Below are 18,336 nucleotides of genomic sequence, written 5' to 3'. Positions count from 1 at the left end.
CCAGACTTTTTTCATGCTCTTTTCGGATATCGAGTTTGACAGATGTTTTTTCAGTTCATGCCATGATTATGCTGAACTTGTTTTAGGGAGTAATATTAGAATGTATTAACTCCCATAATGAACAGCATAATAAAAGCCAGTAGTGTCTGAGTGGTTCATGTTCGCTGGAATAGGTAATTATTCATCAGTTGCATTTGTCATGCATATATGAAAGCATATTAGTTAGAAGGAAGTTGCAAACTAAGACGATTGCCACACCTTATAAATAAAGCAAGCTGTTAACCACCTCATAAATGACTTGCTAAAATGTATCTAGTATGAGTTGTTGGACTTTATGTCAATATCAAATGTGCTGAAAAAAATAGTCACTAGTTGGGTACGTGATAGGGAGCACCATTAATCTATTGAGCTACTAATTTGTGCAGATAGAAAGGGCCAAAAACATACGGGCAAAAAGAATGTCTTTTTTAGCGTCCACAATTAGTAGCATGGATTTCAGTGGAGCGTTCAGCGGTTTTATGGAAATATGTCTCTTGGGTACGGTAAGTTTTGCAAGGAATTTTGCGAAAAAGAAAACAACAGTGCTCATGTGAAAAATATGGACGTTGATTCTTCACTCAAGGCTGTATCATCACAAGCATTTCACACTTTGAGAAACTAATACCCGAACTAATTTTAATAACATTGCTAAATTCACGTTCTTAATAAACAGCAATAATGAAGAAACGAGAATATCGGTCAGAGACCGAAGACTTATCGATCGAAAGTTAGGGGATCCCAAAACAGCGAAATATGCAAAATTTGGAGCGGATTCATCCTTGCTTTCGTGAGATATCGCGTGTATCTAACAGACAAACAAGAGAGCTATGCTCAAATATATGGACACGTAGCGCCACCCAATGGCAATAATTTTGATGACGTCATAGCGAAAAAAAAGTAATAGCCTTCTGGAGAAAAATTTTATCTTTAACCACTGAAAATTTCAAAGCAATTGGTCCAGTTTTCGAAGAGAAAAGCGATTTTTTAATGATATTGACGAAAGAAAATAACAATAACAACAAAATTTTGAAACGATCGTTATGGCCACTAAACGTGTCCAATAAAAATGTCCAACAAACAATATACTAATTCGACAACAAAATTAATATACGAAAATTCCGTTTGGTATTGGAATTTATTTGGCAAAAAAAAAAAAAAAAAAAAAAAAGACAAATACCTATCAACATACTTACCGATCTTAAGATCGATAAGTAATAATAAAAAAGATTTCGCCAAGCTGAATATATTAGTTACCGTATGCTTATGCTGAAAGATAGGCAGCGGGCCCCGTAAACTTATAAAACACGCGCAACTGACGGTCAAGCGGGTCAGGCGGCGTCCTGTGGTGATTTGCATTTACGTTTGATAGATTAGATATGTTAATAATTTATCGATAAGCTTCACGCGGCGATACCTGCAAAACGACGCGGTTAAATTTAGTGTACGGTGAAGTTTTCCATAAATCTGCCCGTCTGCCTCATTTGTATTAAAAATAGCCTCGGCTCTGCAGATTACTGAAGTTACTAGTTTTCAGACGACCACCCTACTGCCCTAGGATGGCGAGGGGTCAAGAAATACCTAGGTAAAGCTAGCGGCCACTTCCAGCGGACAGTTACCAATTTTTCCAAATTTGAACCCGCCATGTTCCACGACAGTTGTCGCGAATTCACTTAATTGCGCCTACATGGATGCAAAAAATTAGGCGATTCTCCCTTTTAGAAACTGACGACAGACCTGAAACATAATAAAAAACAAAAATGATTGAAACAACACATTTTTTCCTCGATAAAATGAATTATTGCTCAGAAACTCATTTATCGACAAAATCTAAAATTGCAGCGTAATTTATGCAAGAAATAATTTTTTCTCAACCAATTTATTAATACAGTGAATTTGATGAAGATATATAAAACATATATCAAATTTTAAAACAATTCCACCATGCGGAAAGTTGGGAAATACCCCCCAATTAAAGGAAAATTTTTAAGAAATTGTCAATATAACTCAGTAAAAGCGTGATTTATGCAGGAAATAATATTTTCTCATCCAATTCATTAATACAGTGTATTTGGTGGACAAATATAAAATACATATTGAAATTTAAAAAAAATCCACCGTGCGGAAAGTAGAAAAATTCCCCCCAGTTTAAGAAAAAAATATAGAAAATCTCCAATTTAACTCAGTTAAAGCGTAATTTAGGTAAGAAGGAATTTTTTCTCATCCAATCCATCAATGCAATGCGTTTGGTGGACAAATATAAAATAGATATCAAAATTTAAAAAAAATCCACTGTGCGGAAAGTAGGGAAATTCCCCTCAATTCAATGAAAATATTTAAGAAATCGTCTATCCAACTCAGTTAAAGCATAATTTATGCAAGAAAGAATATTTTCTCATCCAATTCAATAATACAATGTATTTGGTGGACAGATATAAAATACATATTGAAACTTAAAAAAAATCCACCGTGCGGAAAGTAGGGAAATTCCCCTCAATTGAAGAAAAAAATATAAGAAATCGTCAATTTGACTCAGTTAATGCGTAATTTAGGTAAGAAGGAGTTTTTTCTCATCCAATTCATTAATGCAGTATTTTTATTGGACAAATATAAAATACATATTAAAATTTAAAAAAAATCCACCGTGCGGAAAGTAGGGAAATTCCCCCCAATTGAAGAAAAAAATATAAGAAATCGTCAACTTAACTCAATTAGAGCGTAATTTAGGTAAGAAGGAATTTTTTCTCATCCAATTCATGAATGCAGTGTGTTTGGTGGACAAATATAAAATACATATTAAAATTTAAAAAAAATCCATCGTGCGGAAAGTAGGGAATTCCCCCTCAATTAAAAAATATATATAAGAAATCGTCAATTTGACTCAGTTAAAGCGTAATTTAGGTAAGAAGGAATTTTTTCTCATCCAATTCATTAATGCAGTGTGTTTGGTGGACAAATATAAAATACATATTAAAAGTTGAAAAAATCCACCATGCGGAAAGTAGGGAAATTCGGTACTCTCGAAATATGGACACAAAGATGACGCACAACCTGAATATAAAAGGTGTACCAGGATAGGTTCAGATTTAGAATCTAGATTGTACGCTTTTGGGAGCGCAGGGAATAACCCATTTATGCAAAAAATAATTTTTTCTCATCCAATTTATTAATACAGTGTATTTGATGGATATATATAAAATATATATTAAAATTTAAAAAAAATCCCCCGTGCGGAAAGTAGGGAAATTTCCCTCAATTGAAGAAAAAAATATAAGAAATCGTTGATTTGACTCAGTTAAAGCGTAATTTAGGTAAGAAGGAGTTTTTTCTCATCCAATTCATTAATGCAGTGTTTTTCTTGGACAAATATAAAAACATATTAAAAGTTAAAAAAAATCCACCGTGCGGAAAGTAGGGAAATTCCCCCAATTGGAGAAAAAAATAAAAGAAATCGTAAATTTAACACAATTAAAGCGTAATTTAGGTAAGAAGGAATTTTTTCTCATCCAATTCATTAATCCAGTGTGTTTGGTGGACAAATATAAAACAACATATTCAAATTTAAAAAAAATCCACCGTGCGGAAAGTAGGGAATTCCCCCTCAATTAAAAAATATATATAAGAAATCGTCAATTTGACTCAGTTAATGCGTAATTTAGGTGAGAAGGAATTTTTTCTCATCCAATTCATTATTGCAGTGTGTTTGGTGGACAAATATAAAATACATATTAAAAGTTAAAAAAAATCCACCATGCGGAAAGTAGGGAAATTCGGTACTCTCGAAATATGGACACAAAGATGACGCACAACCTGAATATAAAAGGTGTACCAGGATAGGTTCAGATTTAGAATCTAGATTGTACGCTTTGGGGAGCGCAGGGAATAACCAATTTATGCAAAAAATAATTTTTTCTCATTCAATTTATTAATACAGTGTATTTGATGGATATATATAAAATATATATTAAAATTTAAAAAAAATCCACCGTGCGGAAAGTAGGGAAATTCCCCTCAATTGAAGAAAAAAATATAAGAAATCGTCGATTTGACTCAGTTAAAGCGTAATTTAGGTAAGAAGGAATTTTTTCTCATCCAATTCATCAATGCAATGCGTTTGGTGGACAAATATAAAATAGATATCAAAATTTAAAAAAAATCCACTGTGCGGAAAGTAGGGAAATTCCCCTCAATTCAATGAAAATATTTAAGAAATCGTCTATCCAACTCAGTTAAAGCATAATTTATGCAAGAAAGAATATTTTCTCATCCAATTCAATAATACAATGTATTTGGTGGACAGATATAAAATACATATTGAAACTTAAAAAAAATCCACCGTGCGGAAAGTAGGGAAATTCCCCTCAATTGAAGAAAAAAATATAAGAAATCGTCAATTTGACTCAGTTAATGCGTAATTTAGGTAAGAAGGAGTTTTTTCTCATCCAATTCATTAATGCAGTATTTTTATTGGACAAATATAAAATACATATTAAAATTTAAAAAAAATCCACCGTGCGGAAAGTAGGGAAATTCCCCCCAATTGAAGAAAAAAATATAAGAAATCGTCAACTTAACTCAATTAGAGCGTAATTTAGGTAAGAAGGAATTTTTTCTCATCCAATTCATGAATGCAGTGTGTTTGGTGGACAAATATAAAATACATATTAAAATTTAAAAAAAATCCATCGTGCGGAAAGTAGGGAATTCCCCCTCAATTAAAAAATATATATAAGAAATCGTCAATTTGACTCAGTTAAAGCGTAATTTAGGTAAGAAGGAATTTTTTCTCATCCAATTCATTAATGCAGTGTGTTTGGTGGACAAATATAAAATACATATTAAAAGTTAAAAAAATCCACCATGCGGAAAGTAGGGAAATTCGGTACTCTCGAAATATGGACACAAAGATGACGCACAACCTGAATATAAAAGGTGTACCAGGATAGGTTCAGATTTAGAATCTAGATTGTACGCTTTTGGGAGCGCAGGGAATAACCCATTTATGCAAAAAATAATTTTTTCTCATCCAATTTATTAATACAGTGTATTTGATGGATATATATAAAATATATATTAAAATTTAAAAAAAATCCCCCGTGCGGAAGGTAGGGAAATTTCCCTCAATTGAAGAAAAAAATATAAGAAATCGTTGATTTGACTCAGTTAAAGCGTAATTTAGGTAAGAAGGAGTTTTTTCTCATCCAATTCATTAATGCAGTGTTTTTGTTGGACAAATATAAAAACATATTAAAAGTTAAAAAAAATCCACCGTGCGGAAAGTAGGGAAATTCCCCCAATTGGAGAAAAAAATATAGGAAATTGTTAATTTAACTCAGTTAAAGCATAATTTATGCAAGAAAGAATATTTTCTCATCCAATTCATTAATACGGTGTATTTGGTGGACAGATATAAAATACATTTTAAAATTTAAAAAAAATCCACCGTGCGGAAAGTAGGGAAATTCCCCCCAATTTAATGGAAATATTTAGGAAATCGTCTATCCAACTCAGTTAAAAAATAGTTTATGCAAGAAAGAATATTTTCTCATCCAATTCATTAATACAGTGTATTTGATGAACGAATATAAAATACATATTAAAATTTGAAAAAAATCCCCCGTGCGGAAAGTAGGGAAATTCCCCCCAATTTGATGAAAATATTTGAGAAATCGTCTATCCAACTCAGTTAAAAAATAATTTATGCAAGAAAGAATATTTTCTCATCCAATTCATTAATATGGTGTATTTGGTGGACAAATATAAAATACATATTGAAATTTAAAAAAAATCCACCGTGAGGAAAGTAGGGAAATTCCCCTCAATTTAATGAAAATATTTAGGAAATCGTCTATCCAACTCAGTTAAAAAATAATTTATGCAAGAAAGAATATTTTCTCATCCAATTCATTAATATGGTGTATTTGGTGGACAAATATAAAATACATATTAAAATTTAAAAGAAATCCACCGTGCGGAAAGTAGGGAAATTCCCCTTAATTGAAGAAAAAAATATAAGAAATCGTCAATTTGACTGAGTTAAAGCGTAATTTAGGTAAGAAGGAATTTTTTCTCATCCAATTCATTGATGCAGTGTTTTTGTTGGACAAATATAAAATACATATCAAAATTTGAAAAATATCCACCGTGCGGAAAGTAGGGAAATTCCCCCCAATTGAAGAAAAAAATAAAAGAAATCGTAAATTTAACACAATTAAAGCGTAATTTAGGTAAGAAGGAATTTTTTCTCATCCAATTCATTAATCCAGTGTGTTTGGTGGACAAATATAAAACAACATATTCAAATTTAAAAAAAATCCACCGTGCGGAAAGTAGGGAATTCCCCCTCAATTAAAAAATATATATAAGAAATCGTCAATTTGACTCAGTTAATGCGTAATTTAGGTGAGAAGGAATTTTTTCTCATCCAATTCATTATTGCAGTGTGTTTGGTGGACAAATATAAAATACATATTAAAAGTTAAAAAAAATCCACCATGCGGAAAGTAGGGAAATTCGGTACTCTCGAAATATGGACACAAAGATGACGCACAACCTGAATATAAAAGGTGTACCAGGATAGGTTCAGATTTAGAATCTAGATTGTACGCTTTGGGGAGCGCAGGGAATAACCAATTTATGCAAAAAATAATTTTTTCTCATTCAATTTATTAATACAGTGTATTTGATGGATATATATAAAATATATATTAAAATTTAAAAAAAATCCACCGTGCGGAAAGTAGGGAAATTCCCCTCAATTGAAGAAAAAAATATAAGAAATCGTCGATTTGACTCAGTTAAAGCGTAATTTAGGTAAGAAGGAGTTTTTTCTCATCCAATTCAAAAATGCAGTGTTTTTGTTGGACAAATATAAAATACATATTAAAATTTAAAAAAATCCACCGTGCGGAAAGTAGGGAAATTCCCCCCAATTGAAGAAAAAAATATAAGAAATCGTCAATTTAACTCAATTAAATGTAATTTAAGTAAGAAGGAGTTTTTTCTCATCCAATTCATTAATGCAGTGTGTTTGGTGGACAAATATAAAATACATATTAAAATTTGAAAAAAATCCACAGTGCGGAAAGTAGGGAATTCCCCCTCAATTAAAAAATATATATAAGAAATCGTCAATTTGACTCAGTTAAAGCGTAATTTAGGTAAGAAGGAGTTTTTTCTCATCCAATTCATTAATGCAGTGTGTTTGGTGGACAAATATAAAATACATATTAAAATTAAAAAAAAATCCACCATGCGGAAAGTAGGGAAATTCCCCTCAATTGAAGAAAAAAATATAAGAAATTGTCAATTTGACTCAGTTAAAGCGTAATTTAGGTAAGAAGGAAATTTTTCTCATCCAATTCATTACTGCAGTGTGTTTGGTGGACGAATATAAAATAGATATTAAAATTTGAAAAAAATCCACCGTGCGGAAAGTAGGGAAATTCCCCTCAATTTAATGGAAATATTTAAGAAATCATCTATCCAACTCAGTTAAAGCATAATTTATGCAAGAAAGAATTTTTTCTCATCCAATTCATTAATACAATGTATTTGGTGGACAGATATAAAATACATATTGAAATTTAAAAAAAATCCACCGTGCGGAAAGTAGGGAAATTCCCCTCAATTGAAGAAAAAAATATAAGAAATGGTCAATTTAACTCAGTTAAAGCGTAATTTAGGTAAGAAGGAAATTTTTCTCATCCAATTCATTACTGCAGTGTGTTTGGTGGACGAATATAAAATAGATATTAAAATTTAAAAAAAATCCACCGTGCGGAAAGTAGGGAAATTCCCCTCAATTTAATGAAAATATTCGAGAAATCGTCTATCCAACTCAGTTAAAGCATAATTTATGCAAGAAAGAATATTTTCTCATTCAATTCATTAATACAGTGTATTTGGTGGACGAATATAAAATACATATTAAAATTTAAAAAAAATCCACTCTGCGGAAAGTAGAGAAATTCCCCCCAATTTGATGAAAATATTTGAGAAATCGTCTATTTAACTCAGTTAAAGCGTAATTTATCCAAGAAATAATATTTTCTCATCCAGTTCATTAATACAGTGTATTTGATGGTGATATATAAAACGAATATTAAATTTTAAAAATATTCCACCGTGCGGAAAGTTGGGAAATTCCCCTAACTTATGTTAAAATCAACGGAATCGTAAATTTATATAAATTAAAGCGAAATCTTGTCATATTTATTGATCATTCCCATTTGCCTCCATAACTAAATATTATTTTTGAAGTTTTATCAAGTTCTTATTTCATTTTATTGGTTTACACTACAACCTCGTAACACCCCCGCTCACTCCATATAGCACTACCTTCCGTAAAACCTCAGTAGTAACTTATGCTGGTATCTTTGGGTCACCTTCGGTGAACGTGCAGCCTTAACCCAGTACATCAGCAGCCTAAATCAGAATAGTATTGTCAACCTTAACAGATGAGGTGGCGTCATCAAGATTAGTAACGATTTGACACTTATGGCGCTTCATTTGTTATGTCGAATATGTATGTCGCCGAACCGTTTAATGCTGTTGTTAAAAAATATCTCAGAATTTAGAAGACTGTGAAACTGTATTAAAGAGCTAAAGGAAGTATGGCACACCGTACTAAGACGTTGGAAGAAACGACGATACGATCGATAGCAGCCGCTACGATCACTGTAAACGTATGAAGAAACTTTCAATTCCCAAATGAAGATACCACATGAATCAATCAACAAATCGTTTTTTATTCGCCAACCACAAAAAAATGGAAGCAATAAATATCACGAAAAATTTGTATACAGTAGAAACTCTACGTACGAAAGGCTCTGGATACGAAAAATCCAACAATTCTTTTCCGAAAACTTGCATAGTGATATTTGTTCATTTTAGATTAATTTAATGCAGGGATGTTCAATACAAACCTAATATTTGAATATTGCGACCTTCGAATATCGTTTTTTGGTGTTTTTGAGAATACCGAATATGACGCACATTTCCTAGCGCCGTCAAACTTTCGATTTAAAAAAAAATATTCACAGCTATTCTATTTTTTATCGCAATTGAAATCAGCCGTGCGCGTCGTGGCACTAACTTATGGCCAGCATGAAAGAAATTCAAAAAGCGCAATTACAATTATTACACAATATCCACAATTATTATCGTCTATTCCAATAAATCTGAAAGCAAATTGTGTCGCAATTAATTGTTTTCACCCTCAATTTCGATAGTGACCGAACATAACGGGAATTTTTCTCATTTCTTGCAATTAAGAGTTTATAAAATGACCTTTAAATGTTATTTAATATCTAACGCGGATTTCATCATTATCCCGACGTCGTTGATGACAATATCGTTCACTTTAAGTTGGCGATATCAATGGGCAAAATTAAAATAATAACACCAGACATGAAAGATTAGCGCCGACTCAAATCAAGTAAAAACCGACTTAAAAAATAAAACAAGTTTTCTGGTCTTAATTCTCCATCAGTGGCGGACGGTAATTTGGGAATCAATCATTTGATTATGACGATGGTAAACAAAGGTACATAAGCATACCGTTCTTAGTTTTTATTCGTTTATTACTGTGTTCTTCCTTCTTTCCGTATGTTCTTTGTTTATTTATTATGCTGTAATCTAATTCTAACATGTAGTTGTTGGATTTTAAGCATTAATATAATTTATACGAAAATGATGTCCGAGTTTTACGTGGACTTAAAACGGATTAGGGCATTTACAGGTAAAACGCCTTATGTAATACCTAGGGTCTTCGGAACGAATTAATTTCGTGGGTAGCGCTTCTACTGTATATTCATGGCTCTGTACTCAATGGACAGGTTAACGGGAAATGGCCATTTGATCTACTTGTTAGTGTCAAGTGGCAACCCTTTGAAACTTATTTTTACATCAAATGCGTTTTAATGCCAACCGGCCTCGTATGCTGGACATTTCCAAAGTACGTCCAATATCTCCGCAATATCTCCGTTGTAGTATCCAGCATGAAACCAGCGTGGACACACATCACAGCCAATCTTTAAAAAAAGTCAAAATAACATGAATATAAAATTATATATTGCATGTTTATTGAACACCTATTAGGTTACTTACCCATTCTCCTTCTCCCGTCTCCCCACAAAAACTGTAGTACGTCTCCACGCAGTCTGTCAAAAATGTATTTTTTAACTGCGTAATGTTTAGATAATTATCTAAATATCAAATATTCATTTCGTCATACAGGAATTCTGAATCACCCAACTGGCAATTTTCGCCCTTTCATCGATTGGTGAAACAACATGGATGCTTTTAGTTTCCAGCATCATCCAAGCGAACTGCAATCGAATATATGCCAAAGAACCAATAGACAAAATAAGTTGTTTCAAAATAACGCAAAATAGTGTGAAGAAAATCATGAGAATGTTGTGTGGTATATGAAAATAAATTAATCAATTCTTATGGGACAATTTCTTGTGAATAAATTGACAAAGAACATATACTGATGTATGGATAATTAAATTTGTATGACTTCCTATATACCTTTATCACGTAAATTCCACAACTGGATCCATCCCTCTGAATGGGATGTTCAGTAACCGTTGGTGTCCAGTTTTCGCATTCTTTTCGTAAATTCATCCAGTTTCTGTGTGTTGTAACGTGTGTAAATTAAGTTTTACTAATACACTTTTCATGTAACTTCATTTTTTAAAATCAATACTTTTCATTCAATTTCAATGTCATTCACAATTGTCAATGTCATTCCAATTGTAAATACAGTTTGTTACTGGTACAATGTGATTATGTAGTTCATATATTATTTGTAAGAACAGGACACGCTTTTACGAAAACAGCCGAATACTTTCAACAAGAGAAATAGAATATTAAAAATAAAGGACTGGATAACTGTAAAGAAGATAATTTTAAATAGACGATTTCTCAAATATTTTCATCAAATTGGGGGGAATTTCCCTACTTTCCGCACGGTGGATTTTTTTTAACTTCTATTATGTATTTTATATTTGTCCACCAAACACACTGCATTAATGAATTGGATGAGAAAAAATTCCTTCTTACCTAAATTACGCTTTAATTGAGTCAAATTGACAATTTCTTATATTTTTTTCTTCAATTGAGGGGAATTTCCCTACTTTCCGCACGGTGGATTTTTTTTAAATTTTAATATGTATTTTATATTTGTCCACCAAATACACTGTATTGATGAATTGGATGAGAAAATATTCTTTCTTGGATAAATTACGCTTTAACTGAGTCAAATAGACGATTTCTCAAATATTTTCATCAAATTGGGGGGAATTTCCCTACTTTCCGCACGGTGGATTTTTTTTAAATTTTAATATGTATTTTATATTCGTTCACCAAATACACTGTATTAATGAATTTGATGAGAAAAAATTCCTTCTTACCTAAATTACGCTTTAATTGAGTTAAATTAACGATTTCTTTTATTTTTTTCTTCAATTGGGGGGAATTTCCCTACTTTCCGCACGGTGGATTTTTTTTAAATTTTAATATGTATTTTATATTTGTCCACCAAAAACACTTCATTAATGAATTGGATGAGAAAAAACTCCTTCTTACCTAAATTACGCTTTAACCGAGTCAAATTGACGATTTCTCATATTTTTTTCTTCAATTGAGGGGAATTTCCCCTACTTTCCGCACGGTGGGTTTTTTTTAAATTTCAATATGTATTTTATATTCGTCCACCAAATACACTGTATTAATAAATTGGATGAGAAAAAATTATTTTCTGCATAAATGGATTATTCCCTGCGCTCCCCAAAGCGTACAATCTAGATTCTAAATCTGAACCTATCCTGGTACACCTTTTATATTCAGGTTTTGCGTCATCTTTGTGTCCATATTTCGAGAGTACCGAATTTCCCTACTTTCCGCATGGTGGATTTTTTTTAACTTTTAATATGTATTTTATATTTGTCCACCAAACACACTGCATTGATGAATTGGATGAGAAAAAACTCCTTCTTACCTAAATTACGCTTTAACCGAGTCAAATTGACGATTTCTTATATTTTTTTCTTCAATTGAGGGGAATTTCCCCTACTTTCCGCACGGTGGTTTTTTTTTAAATTTTAATATGTATTTTATATTCGTCCACCAAATACACTGTATTAATAAATTGGATGAGAAAAAATTATTTTCTGCATAAATGGATTATTCCCTGCGCTCCCCAAAGCGTACAATCTAGATTCTAAATCTGAACCTATCCTGGTACACCTTTTATATTCAGGTTTTGCGTCATCTTTGTGTCCATATTTCGAGAGTACCGAATTTCCCTACTTTCCGCATGGTGGATTTTTTTTAACTTTTAATATGTATTTTATATTTGTCCACCAAACACACTGCATTAATGAATTGGATGAGAAAAAATTCCTTCTTACCTAAATTACACTTTAACTGAGTCAAATTGACGATTTCTTATATATATTTTTTAATTGAGGGGGAATTCCCTACTTTCCGCACGGTGGATTTTTTTTAAATTTTAATATGTATTTTATATTTGTCCACCAAACACACTGCATTAATGAATTGGATGAGAAAAAATTCCTTCTTACCTAAATTACGCTTTAATTGAGTTAAATTGACGATTTCTTATATTTTTTTCTTCAATTGGGGGGAATTTCCCTACTTTCCGCACGGTGGATTTTTTTTAAATTTTAATATGTATTTTATATTTGTCCACCAAAAACACTGCATTAATGAATTGGATGAGAAAAAACTCCTTCTTACCTAAATTACGCTTTAACTGAGTCAAATTGACGATTTCTTATATTTTTTTCTTCAATTGAGGGGAATTTCCCTACTTTCCGCACGGTGGATTTTTTTTAAATATTAATATGTATTTTATATTTGTCCACCAAATACACTGTATTATTGAACTGGATGAGAAAATATTCTTTCTTGCATAAATTATTTTTTAACTGAGTTGGATAGACGATTTCTTAAATATTTTCATTAAATTGAGGGGAATTTCCCTACTTTCCGCACGGTGGATTTTTTTTAAATTTTGATATGTATTTTATATTTGTCCACCAAATACACCGTATTAATGAATTGGATGAGAAAATATTCTTTCTTGGATAAATTACGCTTTAACTGAGTTAAATAGACGATATCTCAAATATTTTCATCAAATTGGGGGGAATTTCCCTACTTTCCGCAAGGTGGATTTTTTTAAAATTTTGATATGTATTTTATATTTGTCCACCAAACACACTGCATTGATGAATTGGATGAGAAAAAATTCCTTCTTACCTAAATTACGCTTTAACTGAGTCAAATTGACAATTTCTTATATTTTTTTCTTCAATTGAGGGGAATTTCCCTACTTTCCGCACAGTGGATTTTTTTAAATTTTAATATGTGTTTTATATTTGTCCACCAAATACACTGTATTAATGAATTGGATGAGAAAATATTCTTTCTTGGATAAATTACGCTTTAACTGAGTTAAATAGACGATTTCTCAAATATTTTCATCAAATTGGGGGGAATTTCCCTACTTTCCGCACGGTGGATTTTTTTTAAATTTTGATATGTATTTTATATTCGTCCACCAAATACACTGTATTAATGAATTGGATGAGAAAATATTCTTTCTTGGATAAATTACGCTTTAACTGAGTTAAATAGACGATTTCTCAAATATTTTCATCAAATTGGGGGGAATTTCCCTACTTTCCGCACGATGGATTTTTTTTAAATTTCAATATGTATTTTATATTTGTACACCAAAAACATTGCATTAATGAATTGGATGAGAAAAAACTCCTTCTTACCTAAATTACGCTTTAACTAAGTCAAATTGACGATTTCTTATATTTTTCTCTTCAATTGAGGGGAATTTCCCCTACTTTCCGCACGGTGGATTTTTTTTAAATTTTAATATGTATTTTATATTTGTCCACCAAATACACTGTATCAATGAATTGGATGAGAAAATATTCTTTCTTAAATAAATTACGCTTTAACTGAGTTAAATAAACGATTTCTCAAATATTCTCATCAAATTGGGGGGAATTTCCCTACTTTCCGCACGGTGGATTTTTTTTAAATTTTGATATGTATTTTATATTTGTCCACCAAATACATTGTATTAATGAATTGGATGAGAAAATATTCTTTCTTGCATAAATTATGCTTCAACTGAGTTGGATAGACGATTTCTTGAATATTTCCATTAAATTGGGGGGAATTTCCCTACTTTCCGCACGGTGGATTTTTTTTAAATTTTAATATGTATTTTATATCTGTCCACCAAATACATTGTATTAATGAATTGGATGAGAAAATATTCTTTCTTGCATAAATTATGCTTTAACTGAGTTGGATAGACGATTTCTTAAATATTTTCATTAAATTGAGGGGAATTTCCCCACTTTCCGCACCGTGGATTTTTTTTAAATTTTGATATCTATTTTATATTTGTCCACCAAACACATTGCATTAATGAATTGGATGAGAAAAAATTCCTTCTTACCTAAATTACGCTTAAACTGAGTTAAATTGGAGATTTCCTATATTTTTTTCTTAAACTGGGGGGAATTTTTCTACTTTCCGCACGGTGGATTTTTTAAATTTTAATATGTATTTTATATTTGTCCACCAAATACACTGTATTAATGAATTGGATGAGGAATATTATTTCCTGCATAAATTACGCTTTAACTGAGTTATATTGACAATTTCTTAAAAATTTTCCTTTAATTGGGGGGTATTTCCCAACTTTCCGCATAGTGGAATTGTTTTAAAATTTAATATATGTTTTATATATCTTCATCAAATTCACTGTATTAATGAATTGGATGAGAAAAAATTATTTCTTGCATAAATTACGCTTCAACTCAGTTAATTTTTAGATGTTGTGGATAAATGAGCTTCTGAGCAATAATTCATTTTATCGAGGAAAAAATGTGTTGTTTCAATCATTTTTGTTTTTTATTATGTTTCAGGTCTGTCGTCAGTTTCTAAAAGGGAGAATCGCCTAATTTTTTGCATCCATGTAGGCGCAATTAAGTGAATTCGCGACAACTGTCGTGGAACATGGCGGGTTCAAATTTGGAAAAATTGGTAACTGTCCGCTGTAAGTGGCCGCTAGCTTTACCTAGGTTCAAGAAATCCTCTCGCACTTCAGATGTTTTATAGGCAGATCCAGGTGTTATGTTCAAGATCCAGATGTCAAATTTAGAGCCTAGATGTCAGCTATAAAATCTAGATATATTTTTTTCAACGTTCCAGATATTATTCTGTATAAAAATAAAAAAGCGATGTCAAAAGTGGGGCAACAGCAATGTTACTACGTCATTTAAATGCTGATGTTGAAAAAAATTTATTGCAATAAGTTGTGAAAAAAATAAGAAACAGTAGAAAGACAAGTTCACTGAAATACTAGCCATCATTAAATTCTGAAATTTAACCCAATTTCAAATTACTGAATTAACAATGTTGCACGTCACATACCGGTACCGGTAGCGGTACTGACATAAGGAACCTGTTTCAGTATCAAAAAATATGTCCAGCAGGAACATAAAAATCCATGTGACAGTGCGAAGCAACTGTAGCAACATCCACTTCAAATATTCTTCAAAATCTACTATAATGTATTATAATGAACTATTTGTAACCTTTTGTTTTGTTTATTTTTATTAAATTTAGTAACTTCATATTTAGATGTATTTTTTGGGTGTTTTGTTTTCCAGTCTAAATATTTTCAGATTTATTGTGAGGTCAATCTAGATGTTTTTAATCAGACAAAAGTGGCAGCCCTGTCTTGCACCTAATTAGCCCCACCACATGCTGACATGATACGAAGCTAATCAAAGGTGCGATGACTGGATGACAGGGGGAATCTATTGCAAACGCTCAGCACGATGCACCAAACTGCCATACGAGCCTGTCCAAGTAAAAACTTGTTCAGTTATTGGCATGTTACCGGTACCGATACTCAGTGCTGCAGTGTCAGTATAACTACTCCTTTGGCTGCGCTTGTGTAGCTTCTGAGTATAATCTTATACCGCTTTTATGAAAGACATTCTAGTTGAGCACTCTGTTTCTTTGATATTATTAATTTGGAAATTGTTAATGAAAATATGACAAATGTATAAATTCAGAAATTAGGTACAGATAAATTAAGGACCAAAATAAAATTGAAAAATGGCTCGTACAAAGCAAACAGCGAGAAAATCGACAGGTGGCAAAGCACCAAGAAAGCAACTGGCAACAAAGGCTGCTCGTAAGAGTGCCCCTTCTACTGGAGGAGTAAAGAAGCCACACAGATACCGACCGGGAACTGTTGCTTTGAGAGAAATAAGGCGTTATCAAAAGTCTACCGAGCTCCTTATCAGAAAACTACCTTTTCAACGACTTGTTCGAGAAATTGCCCAAGATTTCAAAACCGACTTGAGATTCCAGAGTGCTGCTATTGGAGCTTTACAGGAAGCAAGTGAAGCTTACCTTGTTGGTCTGTTTGAAGATACTAATCTCTGTGCGATTCACGCAAAAAGAGTCACCATCATGCCTAAAGATATCCAGTTAGCTCGTAGAATCCGTGGAGAACGTGCTTGAAAAATCTACTCATCCCAATCTACACAATTCTCAGGAGTTTAATTCGTTGTTAATTACCAGCAATGATTTAAATTTTAAGACTCATTTTGTAACTTTGTATAATGAACATACTTTTATTTTTCAATGTTAATGTTTTGTAGTTTTGTACTATATTCTGTGCCATAATAATATATTAAAAAGGGTTTGGATTTCATTTGAATCAGTGCTGACTAAAATCTAATAATTTAACACCAAGGTATCGGCTTTAAAAATGCAAACTCTAAAGTTAATTCAAAATTCAATCATATTTAAAAGCTTAAAACATGTATTTGGCGTGATTTTATTATCAATTGATGGTTTTTGATTTTTTAAATGAAATTTTTGTTTTATTTTTAGTGTTGTCTATATTTAAGTAATTTTTTCTCAGGATGATAAATCAAAAATTCTAAAATTAAGTCTAATATAAAAAAATAAACTATGTCATAAATATATTTTGAATATTGAAATATTTTAATTAGGTAGTCTGGACATCAGAAGAATCATTTTGGGTCTTCCAGTCACAGAAATGTAGTTCTGGAATGAAATATAATTTTGTTCAATGGTAAAATGAAAATTCTTTGATTGAGAAAATTGTAAAAGTGCTATTTTCTTTTTTTTTCAAGTATAGAGACTAGAAAACTTGCTCAACACAATCTCAGTCCCATCTCAAGATGCCACTTTGGTATGTGTTTGATCTCATAAAAACATTCTCATAAAATCTAGTTTCCAACTCTTTCCCTAATTAAAATCACTGAGATTGCAAACCAAAGTAGCGCCCAATTTTTTTTATCAAGTGTGATTGTAATTCATTTGGTATTAATATGTCCAATTTTGGACGAGGACACATGAACGTGTTTGAGTAATATAAAGTAGAGATAAATTTTTTATGGAATATTTTCAGATTAATTGAAATTTCTTTCCCTCTTCAGTAGGGGATCTCACTTATAGTGATGTCAAATCGCATAACAAATAGGCACTGATTACATTTAATCTCAGTTCAGTTCCTAACCTTAAATAAATCAGTGAGTCCCACAACTTTTGAGATCGCATACCAAAGTAGTATCGAAATTTCGGTGCTCCAGAAGTATGCGCACCAAGATGTCGCACAACCCGAATCCTAACCAGTACACAATACTGTGTTCAGGTTGTGCGCCATCTTAGTGCGCACACTTCTGGAGGTCCGAAATTTCTATGGTCTCCTGTTTTTCCACTGCTGCTAATAAAAATGGTGGTTCTTGTAATTTTCAAATGATGTTTTTATACCAGTTTACTTCTGATTTGGGGCATGTTCAGGGATGTCGAAGACGAATTGAGTATTCGAATACATTCAAACTTGTGATGATATTCAATTTAGTGAATGTATAATTTAAGAAGTAAATTGAATAATTTTGTTTGAAAAATTTTTGACAGCCATTTACGGTAAATTACGGTTTGACAAATATTCATCTAAACAATTTTGCATTGCCAATTTCAGTTTCTTCAAATATGCCATAATTCACGCGAGTGTATCTGTTGAGCTATTTGAAAATATGATTTCAGAATGTATTCAGAATAGTTAATTATTCGATTTTGAATGTCCCTGGTCTTCTGTTGTTATCACAGTTTTTATTTTAATGTAGCCTACATACATTCAATCTTTCACATATTTCATTTTCAGTTAATTATCTCCGTATGATAAGA

General features: G+C 31.7%; 1 protein-coding gene across 1 annotated transcript; it reads left to right on the top strand.

The window, feature by feature from the left end:
• Positions 1–15,913: 15,913 nt before the first annotated feature.
• LOC120335176 (histone H3.3A) lies at positions 15,914–18,313 on the top strand. The gene has a single exon (XM_039402661.2). The coding sequence runs from the start codon at positions 16,228–16,230 to the stop codon at positions 16,636–16,638; it is 411 nt and encodes a 136-aa protein (XP_039258595.1). The 5' UTR covers positions 15,914–16,227; the 3' UTR covers positions 16,639–18,313.
• The last annotated feature ends 23 nt before the right edge of the window (positions 18,314–18,336 follow it).

This window comes from Styela clava, chromosome 1 (assembly GCF_964204865.1).
Source record: "Styela clava chromosome 1, kaStyClav1.hap1.2, whole genome shotgun sequence".
NCBI classification, from domain to species: Eukaryota; Metazoa; Chordata; class Ascidiacea; order Stolidobranchia; family Styelidae; genus Styela; species Styela clava.
This window is presented reverse-complemented; position numbering and strand designations above follow the sequence as displayed.

Bases quoted from the DNA above. Each gene is read 5' to 3' on its own strand.
- LOC120335176 (XM_039402661.2), top strand. From the start codon at position 16,228: ATGGCTCGTACAAAGCAAACAGCGAGAAAATCGACAGGTGGCAAAGCA.